The sequence below is a fragment of the Lepus europaeus genome, chromosome 10 (assembly GCF_033115175.1).
Source record: "Lepus europaeus isolate LE1 chromosome 10, mLepTim1.pri, whole genome shotgun sequence".
NCBI lineage: Eukaryota > Metazoa > Chordata > Mammalia > Lagomorpha > Leporidae > Lepus > Lepus europaeus.
In genome coordinates, this window is record NC_084836.1 from 67,366,867 (window position 1) to 67,381,006 (window position 14,140).

At 54.5% G+C, this 14,140-nt stretch overlaps 2 protein-coding genes across 2 annotated transcripts; both read right to left on the bottom strand.

The window, feature by feature from the left end:
* Nucleotides 1-2,753: 2,753 nt before the first annotated feature.
* Nucleotides 2,754-4,979, bottom strand: MFSD5 (major facilitator superfamily domain containing 5). The gene is made up of 2 exons (XM_062203608.1): nt 4,873-4,979; nt 2,754-4,324 (listed from the first exon to the last, which is right to left on the bottom strand). Exon 2 carries the CDS (start codon nt 4,304-4,306, stop codon nt 2,954-2,956), a length of 1,353 nt encoding a protein of 450 aa, XP_062059592.1. The 5' UTR covers nt 4,307-4,324; nt 4,873-4,979; the 3' UTR covers nt 2,754-2,953.
* A 7,351-nt stretch (nt 4,980-12,330) lies between these two features.
* LOC133768070 (sperm mitochondrial-associated cysteine-rich protein) lies at nt 12,331-12,795 on the bottom strand. The gene has a single exon (XM_062202480.1). The coding sequence runs from the start codon at nt 12,793-12,795 to the stop codon at nt 12,331-12,333; it is 465 nt and encodes a 154-aa protein (XP_062058464.1).
* Nucleotides 12,796-14,140: the final 1,345 nt, after the last annotated feature.

The window sequence follows — 14,140 nt, forward strand, 5'->3', positions numbered from 1 at the left end:
TTGTGACATGGTGGGTTAGGCTGCCACTTATGACACTAGCATCTCATATCTGAGCACCAGATCTGGTCCCTGCTGCTCTGCTTCCAATCCAGCTCCCTGCTAATGTGCACCCTAGGAGACAGTAGATGATGGCCCACGTACGTGGGTCCATGCTACCCACATGGAGACTAGAATGGAATTTCTGGCTCCTGGCTTCAGCCTGGTTTAGCCCCAGCTGTTGTGGACATTAGGGGGAGTGAACCAGTGGATGGAAGATCTCTGTCTCTAGGTAACTCTTTCAAATAAATAAGTAAATCTCAAAACAAAAACCAACAAAGTTATAAAATGTATCTGAGGGGCCAGAATCATGGTGCGGCAGGTTAAACTGCTGCTTGAGACCCCAGCATCCCATACCAAAGCACCAGTTGGGAGTCTGGCTACTCTGCTTCTGATCCAGCTCCCTGCTGATGCACCAGCAGAAGCAGCTGAAGATGGCTCAAGTAGGAGATGCAGATAAGAGTTCCAGACTCGGGGTGGTGCTGTGGTGTAGAGGTGAGGCCACTGCCTTCAGTGCTGACATCCCATGTGGGTGCTGGTGCAGGTCCCAGCTACTCCACTTCCAATTCAGCTCTCTGCTATGGCCTGGGAAAGCAGTGGAAGATGGCCCAAGTCTTGGGCCCCTGCACCCTTGTGGGAGACCCAGAAGCAGCTCCTGGCTCCTGGCTTCAGATTGGCCTAGCTCCAGCCATTACAACCAACTGGGGAGTGAACCAGCAGATGGAAGACCTCTCTCTCTCTCTCTGTCTCTCCTTTTCTCTGTGTAACTCTGACTTTCAAGTAAATAAATAAATAAATCTTAAAAAAAAAAAAAAAAAAAAAAAAAAGGCCGGCGCCGCGGCTCACTAGGCTAATCCTCCGCGTTGCGGCGCCGGCACATCAGGTTCTAGTCCCGGTCGGGACACCGATCCTGACCCGGTTGCCCCTCTTCCAGGCCAGCTCTCTGCTGTGGCCCGGGAGTGCAGTGGAGGATGGCCCAAGTGCTTGGGCCCTGCACCCCATGGGAGACCAGGAGAAGCACCTGGCTCCTGCCATCGGATCAGCGCGGTGCGCCGGCCGCAGCGCGCTACCGTGGCGGCCATTGGAGGGTGAACCAACGGCAAAAGGAAGACCTTTCTCTCTGTCTCTCTCTCTCTCACTGTCCACTCTGCCTGTCAAAAATAAAAAAAATAAAAAATAAATTTAAAAAAAAAAAAAAAAAAGGGTTCCAGACTCGTTGCCTTGGCCTGGTCCAGCCCTAGCTGTTGCAGCTATTTGAGAAATCAACCAATGGATGAAAGATCTCTCTCGCTCTCTCTCTGCCTTTCAAATAAATAAGTAAATAAATCTTTACAATATTTATGAGTCCAGCTCAACAGGGCAGACACAGGAATTAGGGTTACTATAAAAGACTCTTTTTTTTAATGTTTATTTTCATCTACATGAAAGGCAGAGTGAAAAAAAGGACAGAGGAAGATCTTCCATTCACGGGTTCACTCCCCAAATGCCCACCAGGGCTAGTCCAAGCTGGAGCCAGGAGCTCCATCTGGGTCTCCCGTCTGGGCGGCAAGGGCCCAAGCACTCAAGCCATCATCCGCAGCTTTAGCCAGCATGCATTAGCAGCAAGCTGGGTTGGAAGCAGAGGTGCCAGACTTGACCAGCACTCCAATGTGGGGTACATGGCTTCCCAAGCAGCAGCTTAACCCGCTGCACTTCAGTGCCTGCCCCCAGACTCTTGTCTTTAGTCTTAAAAAATGGGGGGGGGGGTTTGCTGGAAGTAGGGGGAGAAGATACCAGTTTCTTGTATTTAGCCTCCCCCTGCAGCCTGGGTAGGAAACTATGTTTGCTCTGCTCCTAGCAGGGACCCTCAGCCTCACCCCACATTCCCGGAGCACCAGCTGACGCTATCTCTCCACACAGGTCAGAACCTGCCAGTCTTGGAACATCTTGCATCCTGTCTGGGAAGCAGTCTGAGACCCGGGAAAAGCTCATCAGCCCCTTTCCAGAACAGGTGGGTCCCCTTGCCCATCTCAAGTGCATTCCAGGACACACCCTTGAGCCTATCCTCTCTCCATCCCCACCCTTCTCAGAGCTGGCTCTGCTTTCCCCTAGAAGCCTGGGGTTTTGGTGGGAGGAGCAAAGGCAGATACAATCAGAGGTGAGGCAGGGAGGAGCCCACAGAACTGGCATTCCCAGTGGTACTGTTTCCTGCCCTGATGGCTCCCTCACCCTCACTCAGCCTGGGTGGGGAAGTCAGGTGGAGACAAGGTGTTCTGGTCCCTTAGCCATTCACTTCTCTTTCCCCCTTGGCAGCCCTTCATTTGGGTTTCGCGCAGGGACACAGGACCTGGTGGGCCCTGGTGATGCTGAACAAGTGGGACAGAAGGCAGGCAATATACTGGTGCTGAGTTGCAAGCCTGTTCCTCCAAGAAGGGCCTTGGGGATTTGTCCCACGGGAAGGCACGGCAGCGGCCCAAGGCCCTGGAATGATCGCTCAGTGGCCTGGCACACTGGGCATCTACCAGTCCCCCCATTAGCCTGGAGGTGGAAGACTAGAAGCCGCAGGCCCTTCCCACACGGTTCTGCTGAGAAGCAGTTCCACAGCTCTCAGTCTGGAGAGGGTCAGAGAGAGAAACTTTTTGCTGGTAGTCCTATCTGTCTCTCAAAGCCTCCAGCTGCTCACTCACCAGAGACTACTGAAGTGGGTACAGGTGAGGGGAGGTGAATGTGATCCGTGATCAGCTAAAAATGTTTATTTTTAAATGGGAAGGGGAAAGGGAGCAACACAGAGGCAACTTGTGGCACCCTCTTTCCAGTCCACCACCCCCACGTTCTCCCCAACCCAAAGCACTGCCAGGAGTCAGTTTCAGCAAGATCCGTGCAACCCTGGAGAGGCGGGGTCAAGAGTCCACCCCGGGCCCCTCGTCGCGGACCAGGGCTAGAGTTCAGGGGCGTAGGGCTCCCCGGAGGGTGAGGGCACTCGCAGCTCGGCGTCGTGCCGTACCACGGTGAAGAGTCCCACCACGGCCAGCAGAGCCATCACCATGACGGCAGAGCAGATGCTGAACATGTTCCGGGTGCCTGTCTTCCGATCGCTGTCATGGAGGACGAGGAGCCCCAGGCAGGCCAGTAAGTGCAGGGGCACCCGGAACCAGTTGAGGACGCCAGCCTGCTCTGTTTCGGGGATCACCTTTCTCCGCAGGAAACTCATGCTGGGAAAGTAGAGCCCGCACGCCAACTCAATGAGCAGAAAGGCTATGAAGGACTCCACTGGACTCTCCTGGCCCGGGCTGGTGGAGAACGTTAACATGAAGAGAGAGAAGACGACGATGAGGACAGCAAGGGACAGCAGGTGCATGGGCTGCAGGTGGTACCTCTTGGAGGTGGCGATGCGGTACAGGGAAGAGCCAAGGAGGCTGGCTGCCATGAAGCTGGAGAAGACAATGCCCAGTGGGGCCCCGTGTGGGTCCAGCACGGGCGTCCAGAGGAAGACAAAGATGAAGATGACACTCTCAAACAGGGCTTGTATGGTGCCCAGCAGCAGCACGCGGCGGTCCGACAGGAGGCAGCGCAGGCCTCCGGCACAAGTCCTTGAGAAGGCTCGCTGCCGGTCATAGTTCTCTCCCCAGCTGCGGAGGGCCAAGGAGCCAGCCAGGGCCAGGAGAGGGATAGCGGCCACGAAGGGAGCCACGGGTCCCAGCCCCATCCAGCTAGCCACAGCCTCGGCTGCCACGCCTGCCGCTACAGCCAGCACGTGGTTCCAGAAGGCAGCTCGGGCAAAGGTGGCTGGGATCCACTCAGCGGGGAAGTCATGGTGCTCCACGTGCTCATGGATGTACCAGGCCTCGAAGGCCGAGAAGAGCAGGGCTGTGGACAGCCCCCCGAGGGCTCGGCCCACCAATAGCACAAAGTAGTCCTGAGACAGTTTGGTTAAGCAGCACAGAGAGTAAGTGAGGGAGAAGAGCACACAAGACTTCTTGCGACCCAGCCAGTCCACGAGGGAGGAAGCCACCAGGCCAAAGAGGACTGTGGAGGCAAGGCCACAGACATAGAGGATGGCGATCTGACCCTCCAGGAAGTGGTAATGCTGATAGAGTTTATAGAGGTAGGGGGCCTGCAGCCAGTCGGCTGCCAGGGCCAAGAAGTAGACCTGATAGAAATCCAGTTGGAACTGAAGGAAAGAGGGGTTGCTGCAGGCCCGTCCAGGGGGCTTGGCCCGGCATCTCGACAGCTCCAGCCCCAGGCAGGAGGCCAGGAGACCCACAAAAACCAGGTAGGCAGTCACCAGCATGGTGGGCCCCCGGACGACCTGGAGAGAGGGGAGGGAGGGTCAGAGACAAGTCCATTGCCAGGGAAGCTCCGTCAAGGGTGTCTAAAGCAGAAAGAAGGCAGCCCCACCCACCCACCCCCCAGCCAACTCCACTCCCCAAGACCGGAGGGACCAGTTGGGTGGGTGGGAGGAGTGGCCCCGCCACAGCTGTCTCCTAGAACACTGTGCGGCAGGGAGGGCGAGGACCGAGTATGCACCCCACCCTTGCCTGGCACAGCAAAGGGGGAGTCTCTTCCCGAATCCGGTCCCGCAAATTCTAAAGGGGCTCCCGGCCTCTTCCATAGCAACTTCTGCGCACGTCCCTCCATTCGCTCCCATGCTCGCTGGGGGAAGCCCGTGTCTGCCCTCAATGCCTCCGGATCCGACCGGGCAGTCCTCCCACCCGCGCGGGCCTCTCGAGTTGCTTCAGGGTCACGCGCGTGCAGCTCGGGTTTCCCCCTCCTCTGGGTCAGGGCACCCCCTTGCGCCCCCTAGCCCCAGCCCAGCGCCGCCACACCCGCTCGCGCCGCGCCCAGATCCCGTCTCACCTGCTGCCCCGGTCTGCGGGGACGCTCCGGACACGTCCGGCTCCAGGCCGCCCGGCCGCCCGCCCAGCTGTGGCTCCGGCTCGGCTCGGGCTCCAGCAGCGCTCCCGCCCCTCACAGCCCGCTTCCGGGAGCCGGGCAGGGCTCTGGCGGCCGCCATGATGGCCCCGTCACGTGACGGGGGCGCGCCGCGGACGCCACGCCCCGCCTTCCCGCCGGCACCCGGGAGTCGGCGCAGAAGCAGGAGCTCCGCGGCCGGGGCGCGGAAGGGGGCGATAGAGGCGGCGGCTGGGGCTGCCCTCCGGTGACACCTGCTTCTCCCACTCGTGGACGCGTGCGGGGCCACCCTGAAATCAAGGCTCATTTTCTCTCTTTTCTTCCATGCCGGGCTCGGGAAAGATGCCTGCAGTCCCGCAGAGCGAGGGGCCGGAGCTCCCCTCCAAGGGACAGCGCTGTCCCGGGTAGAGACGGACTTCTTGGCTTGCCTCTTCTCGCAATGTAGTGACCTCCAGGCAAGAAGTCAGTACTCTTCAGACACCTGAGGGAGGCGGTGTGCTGTCAAGAACTTGGCTGCCGACAGGCCTAAGGCTCCCTGTCCCACCGCTGCCACCGGCTTCGTGGCCTCAGGCAAGCCACCCAGCTTCTCAGGGTCCCAGTTTCTTTGTCTGAAGACATAGGACAGCAGTGCCCAAATAAAGAAGGCTAAAGTTTAATGGTAGCAGAGGGTTAGGAACTTGGGCTGAACGCCCACCTCGTCCCCTTAGGAGCCGTTCAGTGTGTCCAGCCTCAGGACCCTGCACTAGCCTGCCATCTCACTAAGAGTAAAAGCCAAAACCTGTGGGTGCATGCGTTGTGGTGCAGCGGGTTAAGCTGCCACCTGCGACGCCGGCATCCCAAATGAGTCCCAGCTGCTCCACTTCTGATCCCGCTCCCTGCTGATGCTCCTGGGAAGGCAGCAGAAGATGGCCTGAGTCCTTGGGCCCCTGGTGCCCACGTGGGAGAGGAGACTAGGATGGTGTTCCAGGCTCTGGGCTCCCGGCTTCCACCTGACCCAGAACCTGGTCATTACGGCCACTTTGTGGAGTGAACCAGTGGTTGGACAGTCTGTGTGCCTCTCTCTAATTCTGCTTTTCAAATAGATAAAAAAAAAAAAAAAATTTCAAGCAGGCCAAAATCTGTATAGTGACCTATAAGCCGCTAATTCTCTGCCCCATCCCCTACTTCCCTCCTACAGGCTACCACCAGAGCCTTTGCACACAGTCCCCTGCAAGGTTCTTCTCCAAGATATTGCCATGGTGCTCTCCCTCACCTCCTTCGGTTCTCTGTTCAAATGTCACCTTCTCAGAGACTCACCTTATCAGAGATGCCTCCTTTGACCATGCTGTTTACAATAGCAACAGGGCCCCCTCCACCACAACAGTGCACCTGCTTTCCTTTCAACTCTGCCTTCTCCCTTGGTGCTTTTGTGGCGCAGCACTTGACACCCTCTGAAACACTATATATTTTACTTGTGTGTTTATTTACTATCTCTTCTCCTTAACAGATTTTTATCTGTTTTGTTCACCTGTGTCCCCAATACTTAAAACTGTCTTTGTCATTGGTATGTAGTAAACATGCCATAAGTATTCTATGTATAGATGAACAATTCATGTAAATTGCTGTGAAAAAAAAAGACTGGCCCATATTATTGGTCAGCACTCATCAAATCGCTATTTATCGAGGCTCTGTTATGTTTTTAATCCGACAGGCAAAAAGAGAAGGAGAAAGGGAGAGAGAGAGAGAGAGAGAGAGAGAGAGAGAGATCTCCTATTGTCTGGTTTACTCCCCAGATGCCTACAGTGGTGGGGGCTGGACTGGTTGGAAGCTGGCCCTGGGAACTCAATCTAGCTCTCCCACAGAGAGAGTGGGGACTCAATTACTTGAGCCATCGCTTGCTGCCTCCAATGGTCTGCATTAGCAGAAAGTGGAATATGGTACTAGGAATTTAACCTGATGTGGGATGTGGATCCTAACCTGAACCTTTAAAAAAATATATATTTGGGGCCGGCGCCATGGCTCAGTAGGTTAATCCTCGGCCTGCGGCACCAGCATCCCATATGGGCACTGGTTCGAGACTCAGCTGCTCCACTTCCGATCCAGCTCTCTGCTGTGGCCTGGGAAAACAGTAGATGATGGCCCAAGTCCTTGGGCCACAGCACCCACGTGGGAGACCTGTAAATTCCTGGCTCCTGGCTTTGGATGGGCTCAGCTCCGGCCGTTGCAGCTATTTGGGGAGTGAACCAATGGAAGGAAGACCTTTCTCTCTATCTCTCCCTCTCACTGTCTGTAACTCTAGCTCTCAAATAAATAAATAAAATCTTTAAATATATATATATATATATATATGTTCATTTGCTTGAAAGGCAGAGTGACAGAGAGAGGTATATCTTCCATCTGCTGGTTCACTCCTCAAATGGCCACCATAGCCAGGTCTGGGCTAGGCTGAATCCAGGAATTCCATTTGGGTCTCTCACTTGGGTGTCAGGGGCCCAAGTACTTGAGGCATCATCTACTACCTTCCCAGGTGGGTGAGGATTCGAACTGGGACTCCAATATGGGATGCTGGCAACACAGTGGTAGCTTAACCCACTGTGCAGCAACGCCAACCTCCATTCAGAATCTTTTTTTAAAAAGATTTATTTATTTAATTGAAAGGCAGAGTTATAGAGAGGCAGATGCGGAGAGAGAGAGAGAGAGAGAGAGAGAGAGAGAGAGAGAGAGGTTTTCCATCTGCTGACCACTCCCCAAATGACTGCAATGGCCGGAGCTGGGCCGATCCGAAGCCAGGAGCCAGGAGCTCCTACCAGGTCTCCCACGTGGGTGCAGGGGCCCAAGGACTTGGGCCATCTTCTGCTTTCCCAGGCCATAGCAGAGAGCTGGATTGGAAGTAGAGCAGCTGGGACTCAAACAATATGGGATGCTGGCACTGTAGGCGTGACATCACTGGCTATGCCATAGCACTAGCCACCAGAATCTTTTTTTTAAAGAAAAAAGAGATTTATTTATTTGTTTGAAAGGTAGAGTTACATGGCCGGCGTCATGGCTCACTTGGCTAATCCTCCGCCTGCGACGCCGGCACCCGGACGTCTAGTCCTGGTTGAGGTGCCAGATTCTGTCCCGGTTGCCCCTCTTCCAGGCCAGCTCTCTGCTATGGCCCGGGAGTGCAGTGGAGGATGGCCCAAGTGCTTGGGCCCTGCACCCTCATGGGAGACCAGGAGGAAGCACCTAGCTCCTGGCTTCGGATCGGAGCAGTGTGTCGGCCGTAGTGGCCATTTTAGGGGTGAACCAACGGAAGGAAGACCTTTCTCTCTGTCTCTCTCTCTCTCTCACTGTCTAACTCTGCCTGTCCAAAAAAAAAAAAAAAAAAAAAAGAAAGGTAGAGTTACACAGAGAGAGGGAGGGACAGAGAGGTCTTCCATCCTCTGGTTTACTCCCCAAATGGCCACATCAGCCAGCACTGGGCCAGGCTGAAGCCAGGAACCAAGAGCTTCATCCACATCCAGATCTACCACATGGGTACAGGGCCCAAGTACTTGGGCCATCTTCTGCTCTGTTCCCAGGGGCATTAGCAGGGAGCTGAATCAGAAGGAGGGCAGCCAGGTCCCCAATCGGTACCCATATGGGACGCCCGCAGGCAGGCAGTGGTTTAGCTTCCTTAATTGGAATCTTCACCCAAATGCCTGCCCCCCTAGGCTCGTCTGCTATAGATGAATCACCTCATTTAACCTCGTAGCCACCACCAGGCAGGTGCTGCGACTCTCCCCGAGCTGGAGAGGCCAAGCACCATGTCCAGAGCCAATGGTAAGAGGCAGAAGCAGATCTTTCCATTTTCATGCTCGCGTGATTGCTGAGATACGGGTGCACCTGCCTGCACAGATGGCTAGTGAATGTGACTTCTGTACCCTACAGCTTGGAGAGTATAGGATAGGAATGTCTGGGGAGCCAGCCCTGTGGTGTAGTGGGTTCAGCCACCGCCTGCAATGCTGGCATCCCAAATGGGCGCCCATTCAAGACCCAGCTGCCTCCACTTCCGATCCAGCTCTCTGTTATGGCCCGGGAAAGCAGTAGAGGATGGCCCAAGTCCTTGGGCCCCTGCACGCATGTGGGAGACCCAGAAGAAGCTCCTGGCTCCTGGCTTCGGATCAGTGCAGCTCCGGCCGTTGCGGCTAACTGGGGAGTGAACCAGCCAATGGAAGACCTCTCTCTCTCTCTCTCTCTCTCTCTCTCTCCATATATATATAAACTCTGCCTCTCAAATAAACAAATCTTAAAAAAAAAAAAAAGAATGTCTGCGATTACATCTTAGGATAAAGCCAACAGCTGATTTATATCCTATGAGTTCCAGAGCGCCTTCATCCCTAGCTGGCAAACTACTGGAGAGTAGGAAGCAGTAATGATTCCTATATTTTCATCCAGAAACACTGAGATTCAAAAACCCTGATTTCCTCGAGGTCGCTTAGTGTGTGAGGGGCATGGAGGTCCTGAGTACCCTCCACCCCAGGCCTGGACTTCAGCCCATTGAACTCAGAACAGCGAATCTGTGAGATCGTGAGAGTCTTGTCTTTGGGCATGGAGATCTTCCTGGATGATGGCCGCGGGTGAGACTGGATGATCTAACATTGCTTGCCGTCTTTCTCAGAGGTGGAGACCAGCTGTCTGTCATCAGAGTGTTGCACGTTGCTAAGAAGCACTTGACAGAAGCCAAAAGTAAGCTTACAAAAAAAAAAAGTAGGCTTACAATATTTTGTATTGTCTTTGTTGATTGAAGGACCTCTTCAAAAATGGGTGCTTTTGCCCTGAAGGTGGGACATTAGCCAGCAGAGGATGGGAGGGGGTTTAAGGGTGGTGGGGGCAGAAGCTGGCCCTAGGCCAGGCTGCTGCACACACATCTCTTGGAAATAAGGACTTTCTTATATATCATCTCAGAGCCCTTTGGACATCTAACAAAATTAGCACTGCTTGCTTGGCATTGTAAATATCAAACCCCAAATAAAATGTCCCCACTGTCTTGCGATGTCTTGTTACGGTTGGGTTATCCGGAGGAGGAACCCAGCGAGCTACACGTTCTGTGCATTGACTGTCTTTTTAAAGACCCCTTTCACTTCTTGCCTCCTAGCCATTGACAAGATGAAGCAATGAGTCAGTTTCCTGCACTCTGTCCCAGAGTCTGGATGTGTCTGCTTAGGGCCTTATTCTGTCATGTAGTGTGTTCCTCTGCCTGCTGTCTGTTCCTGTAAGTGGAAGCTAGCACTCGAAGTTTGGTTAGTTTCAGTCTTGTTTGGTTGTTTTTGGTTAGTTTCATTGGTGGAGCTCCAGGTTGCACCGGGAGGGAGAGCGTGTCTGGTTGTGTCACTCTCGGTGATGGCAGGATTCGTCAACCATCTTCCTTGCTTTCCACCCATTGGTGATTCTTGCTTTGATCACTTATTTCATCAGGAGTTGCAAAATGGTTATTTTTCTGACTCCATAATCCTTCCACGTATGTTGGTATTCTTTTGTAAATACGAACTAGTCTCCACCACTTAGAGCAACTTGGCTACCCTGAAGCACAGTCTATCTCTGAGATAGGATAGGAGGAGAGGTTAGCTTAAATGATTAATTATTTTTAACTGCCAACTTTCAGAATATGAAGTTGGGAGAAGCATCATTTTAAAAAAAAGATTTGGGGGGCCGGTGTCGTATGGCAGCTGGTTTAGTTGCTGCCAATGACACCAGCATCCCATATTAGATATTTGAGCCCTGGCTGCTCCACTTCTGATCTAGCTCCCTGCTAATGTGCCTGGGAAGGCAGTGGAAGATGGCCCAAGTGCTTGTGGGAGACCAGGATGGAGTCACTGGCTCCTTGGCTGTGGCCTGCCCCAGCCCTGGTTGTTGCAGCCATTTGGGGAGTGAACCAGAGGATGGAAGATCTTTCTCGATATATATTTCTCTCTCTTTGCCTTTCAAATAAATAGATATTTAAAAAAAAAAAAAAAAGTTGAGGCTTAGAGCTGAACAAGAATGGATGGCCTGGAAAGGGGAGGCTGTTCCGGTAGCCGTCTCTCCCCCTCATTGGTGCCAAGACTGTAGTCATACAGACACTGGAGAGCTCAGTGTCCCAGCCCTTCACAGCAGTGGGACAGGCCTGTGTACAGCTGTGCTGTGCATACAGCTTCAGAACCCAGAGAACACACCAAGGGAAGACAGACATGGGGAGACGGGGCGAGGAGAGAGAGAGAGAGCCAGCCAGATATAGGGAGGCAGAGTGAGAGGTAGGAAGTCAAAAAGCATCTAGCTATAGAAGACAGGAAGAGAAACAGAAACAGAAAAGGAAATCGAAAAGGAAGGGAACAGAATGGGAAAGCCCAGAAGTAGAATAGGACAAAAGCAGAGGAATGTGGACTGGACGGACGAGGAGGCGAGGGTTGAGACCAGGTAGGGGGAGATAGAAAGACATTTGTGCTAAGCTGGCTTTCAATTAGACGACGCGGAGGGAGAGAGGAGCAGAGGGCTGGAGAGTGGGGACACAGATGTATTGTGACACATGCAAGGTAAAGGCAGAAAGTCCCAGCGACAGAGGGAAGGGAGTGAGATCGACGTGGAGAGAGTACAATAGAGAGAAATGAGGACAAGAAATAGGCGTGGGAAGAAAACAAATGAAGGGTCTTAGAAGAGGAGGCTAAGGAAAAGATGGAAGCAGGTTAGTAGAAGAGCCGGAGAGAGAACCAGTGACAGGTGGAGGGGAGCTTAGGGACTGAGCAGAGGAGCAGGTCCCGACAGACACCTGGGCGTCAGTCACTTCCCATCCTGGTGGCTTTTCCTGTCTCTCAGCCCCATCCACAGGGGCGGGACACCTCCCCCTAGCTACCTAGGGAATGGGCTCATTGGGAACCCACACTAAGGGCTCCCAGCTTCCCTCGTCCCCATGCCAGATAAGCACGAATGTCTCAGATGGGATTATTGCTGCGAGATTGAGGTCATGAGGCTGAGTGAGCTCTCGGAGATTTGCAAGGTACCCGGCTAGAGGGCTCCTGGCTAGGAGCAAAGGACCATGAAAGATGACCAGGACAGTCCAAGGGGGGAGGAGCCTCTGCCTCCCCTGGAGGAAGACCCCATCTTAACCCACGCAAACTAGGGGGGAGGTGAGCAAAGCAGGGTCTCCCGCGGAGGCTTAGTGGGTGGGGGAGGACATGGCCAGTTGCTCACCTTCAGCCACTGTCAAGGAGGCTCTGAGAAGAACACTTCCTGTTGCAGAAGTTGCAAAGAGGAGGTTCTGGAACCAGCTGGAGCATGCTCAGAAACGCACTTCAAAGCAGATGCCAGGGTAGGGGGGCTCGGAGTGGTCTGCCCACCTCTACCTGCCGGCTGATTCCCGTCTCTGCTCCCCGGCTGCGGAAGTGCTCCCGGAGTCCCAGGGACAATCTCTCCAGGGTGGCCGTCCGTCTAGATTATGAGACAGCACCCCTGAGAAGCGCGCGGGCCCCTGCAGCAGCCGCTGGAACCTGGAGGCCCCCAGGCAGGCACTCGGCCTCCACTGCAGCCCAAGTGGGGGTTCCGCCAGGCAGCTGGGCCCTGGGGACAAGGGTAAAGGGGGCATGGGGAGACGTGGCAGCAGGTCAGGGGTGGGCCCGAGCATGAGGTGCAGGCGGTGTGGGGGCACGCGGGAGGACAGGCAGGGCAGGGAGGGCAAGAGCAGGTGCAGGGTGGGCCAGGGATGCCGGGACAGGGACAGGCGGTACAGGAGCAGGTGGGAGGGGGGCAGCCGGGACAAGGGCCAGCACAGGCAGAGGGGGCACAGGGCAGACAAGGAGAGGCAGCCGGTGGGCCATGCCCAGGGGGTGTAGGGGGCTGTTGGTGCCCTGCCTTCTTGTTCCGAGGCCCCAAGCGCAGGCCCAGAGAGAAGTCCATTCAGCTGCAGGGGTGCCAGGCTGGGGGCTGGGTGAAGGGGAGGGCAGGGTGGAGTAGGACGCCACAGGCAGACTGCTTGGGGAGGTGGCGGGGTGGAGGTGGGGGGGCAGGATTAAACCTAAGACACGCTGAGCCTTGCTGAGCCTTTTGGAGCTCAGATCTCATCCAGCCCTCCCCTTCCAGGCCTGCCCAGCGACACTCCCCTGCGTCGACCCCTCCCCTGAAAACTCTCCAGCTGAGCCAGACCTGAGGGCACTCTTCCAGCAGGGCTGTCTGTGCGCATGCCTCCTGCTCTTTGCACCTGCTGTTCCTTTACTTGGAGTGGCCTTCCCTCTTCTCTGCCTGTCCAGCATCTAGCATCTCTGAAGTCTTCCCATTATTCCTCCACAAAGCATTTCTTGGCCATGGGCCCTGGCGCCTCCCCCAAATCCTTCCAACCTGGTCGCCAAAGCTGCAGCTTCGGGCCCCTGAAGGGCTCCCGGAGGGGACTCAGAGGCAGAAGACACTGAGTGACGGGTGTTGCTGAGAGCTGGCAGGGGAGTTAGGATCCTTGGGTGCTGGGAACTTTTCAGCAGTGGGGGTGGGGTACTTCAAATAATTCATGGAAAACAGAATTAAAGGGTAAGTTTATTCTGTGCAAAAAATTTTTAAGATGCATGCATCCAAGGGGTCTTCAAAAAACTCATGGAAATGTGTATGACAAAGAAATAACAGTTTTCAAAAATTTTTTTTGCATCAAAATAAGACTTACCTTTTCATTTCATTTTCTGACAAGCCTTCTGAGGCACCCTCATGGTCTGTCCAGTCCTGGCACAGGAGGCAGCACTCCCAGAGACTGAATGGAACCCACGCGACTGGGTATGGAGACTCAAGGCCAAGAATAGGAGAAGAAATGCTGGCCATTGAGATCTAAAATTTGGTGAGCACAGGGCAGGTGTTTAGCCTAGCAGATAAGACACCGGTTGAGACTCCCGTGTCCCATATCAGCAGGTACCTGGGTTCAATGGCTGCCTCTGGGCTCCTGCTCACGCACACTCCAGGAGGCAGTGGCTTAAATGGTTGGGTTCCTGTCACTCAGTAGGAGACATGGATTGAGCCCTGGCCCAGCCCTGGCTCCATCACGCGTTTGGGAAGGGAACTGGCCAGTGGGAGTGCTCTCTCTGTATCTCTCAAAGTGTTTTAAAAATGTGGTGAACAGAGAAGGAAGTAAGAAAGTGAGGGAGCAAGCTGTGGGAATGTCGCATGGAAGAACATTCCAGAGAGCAGGAACAAGAAGTGTCATGACCAGGAAGAGTCACAGCATAAGAGCAGGTCAGCGAGCCAAGCGGAGTTCCATACACAGCGT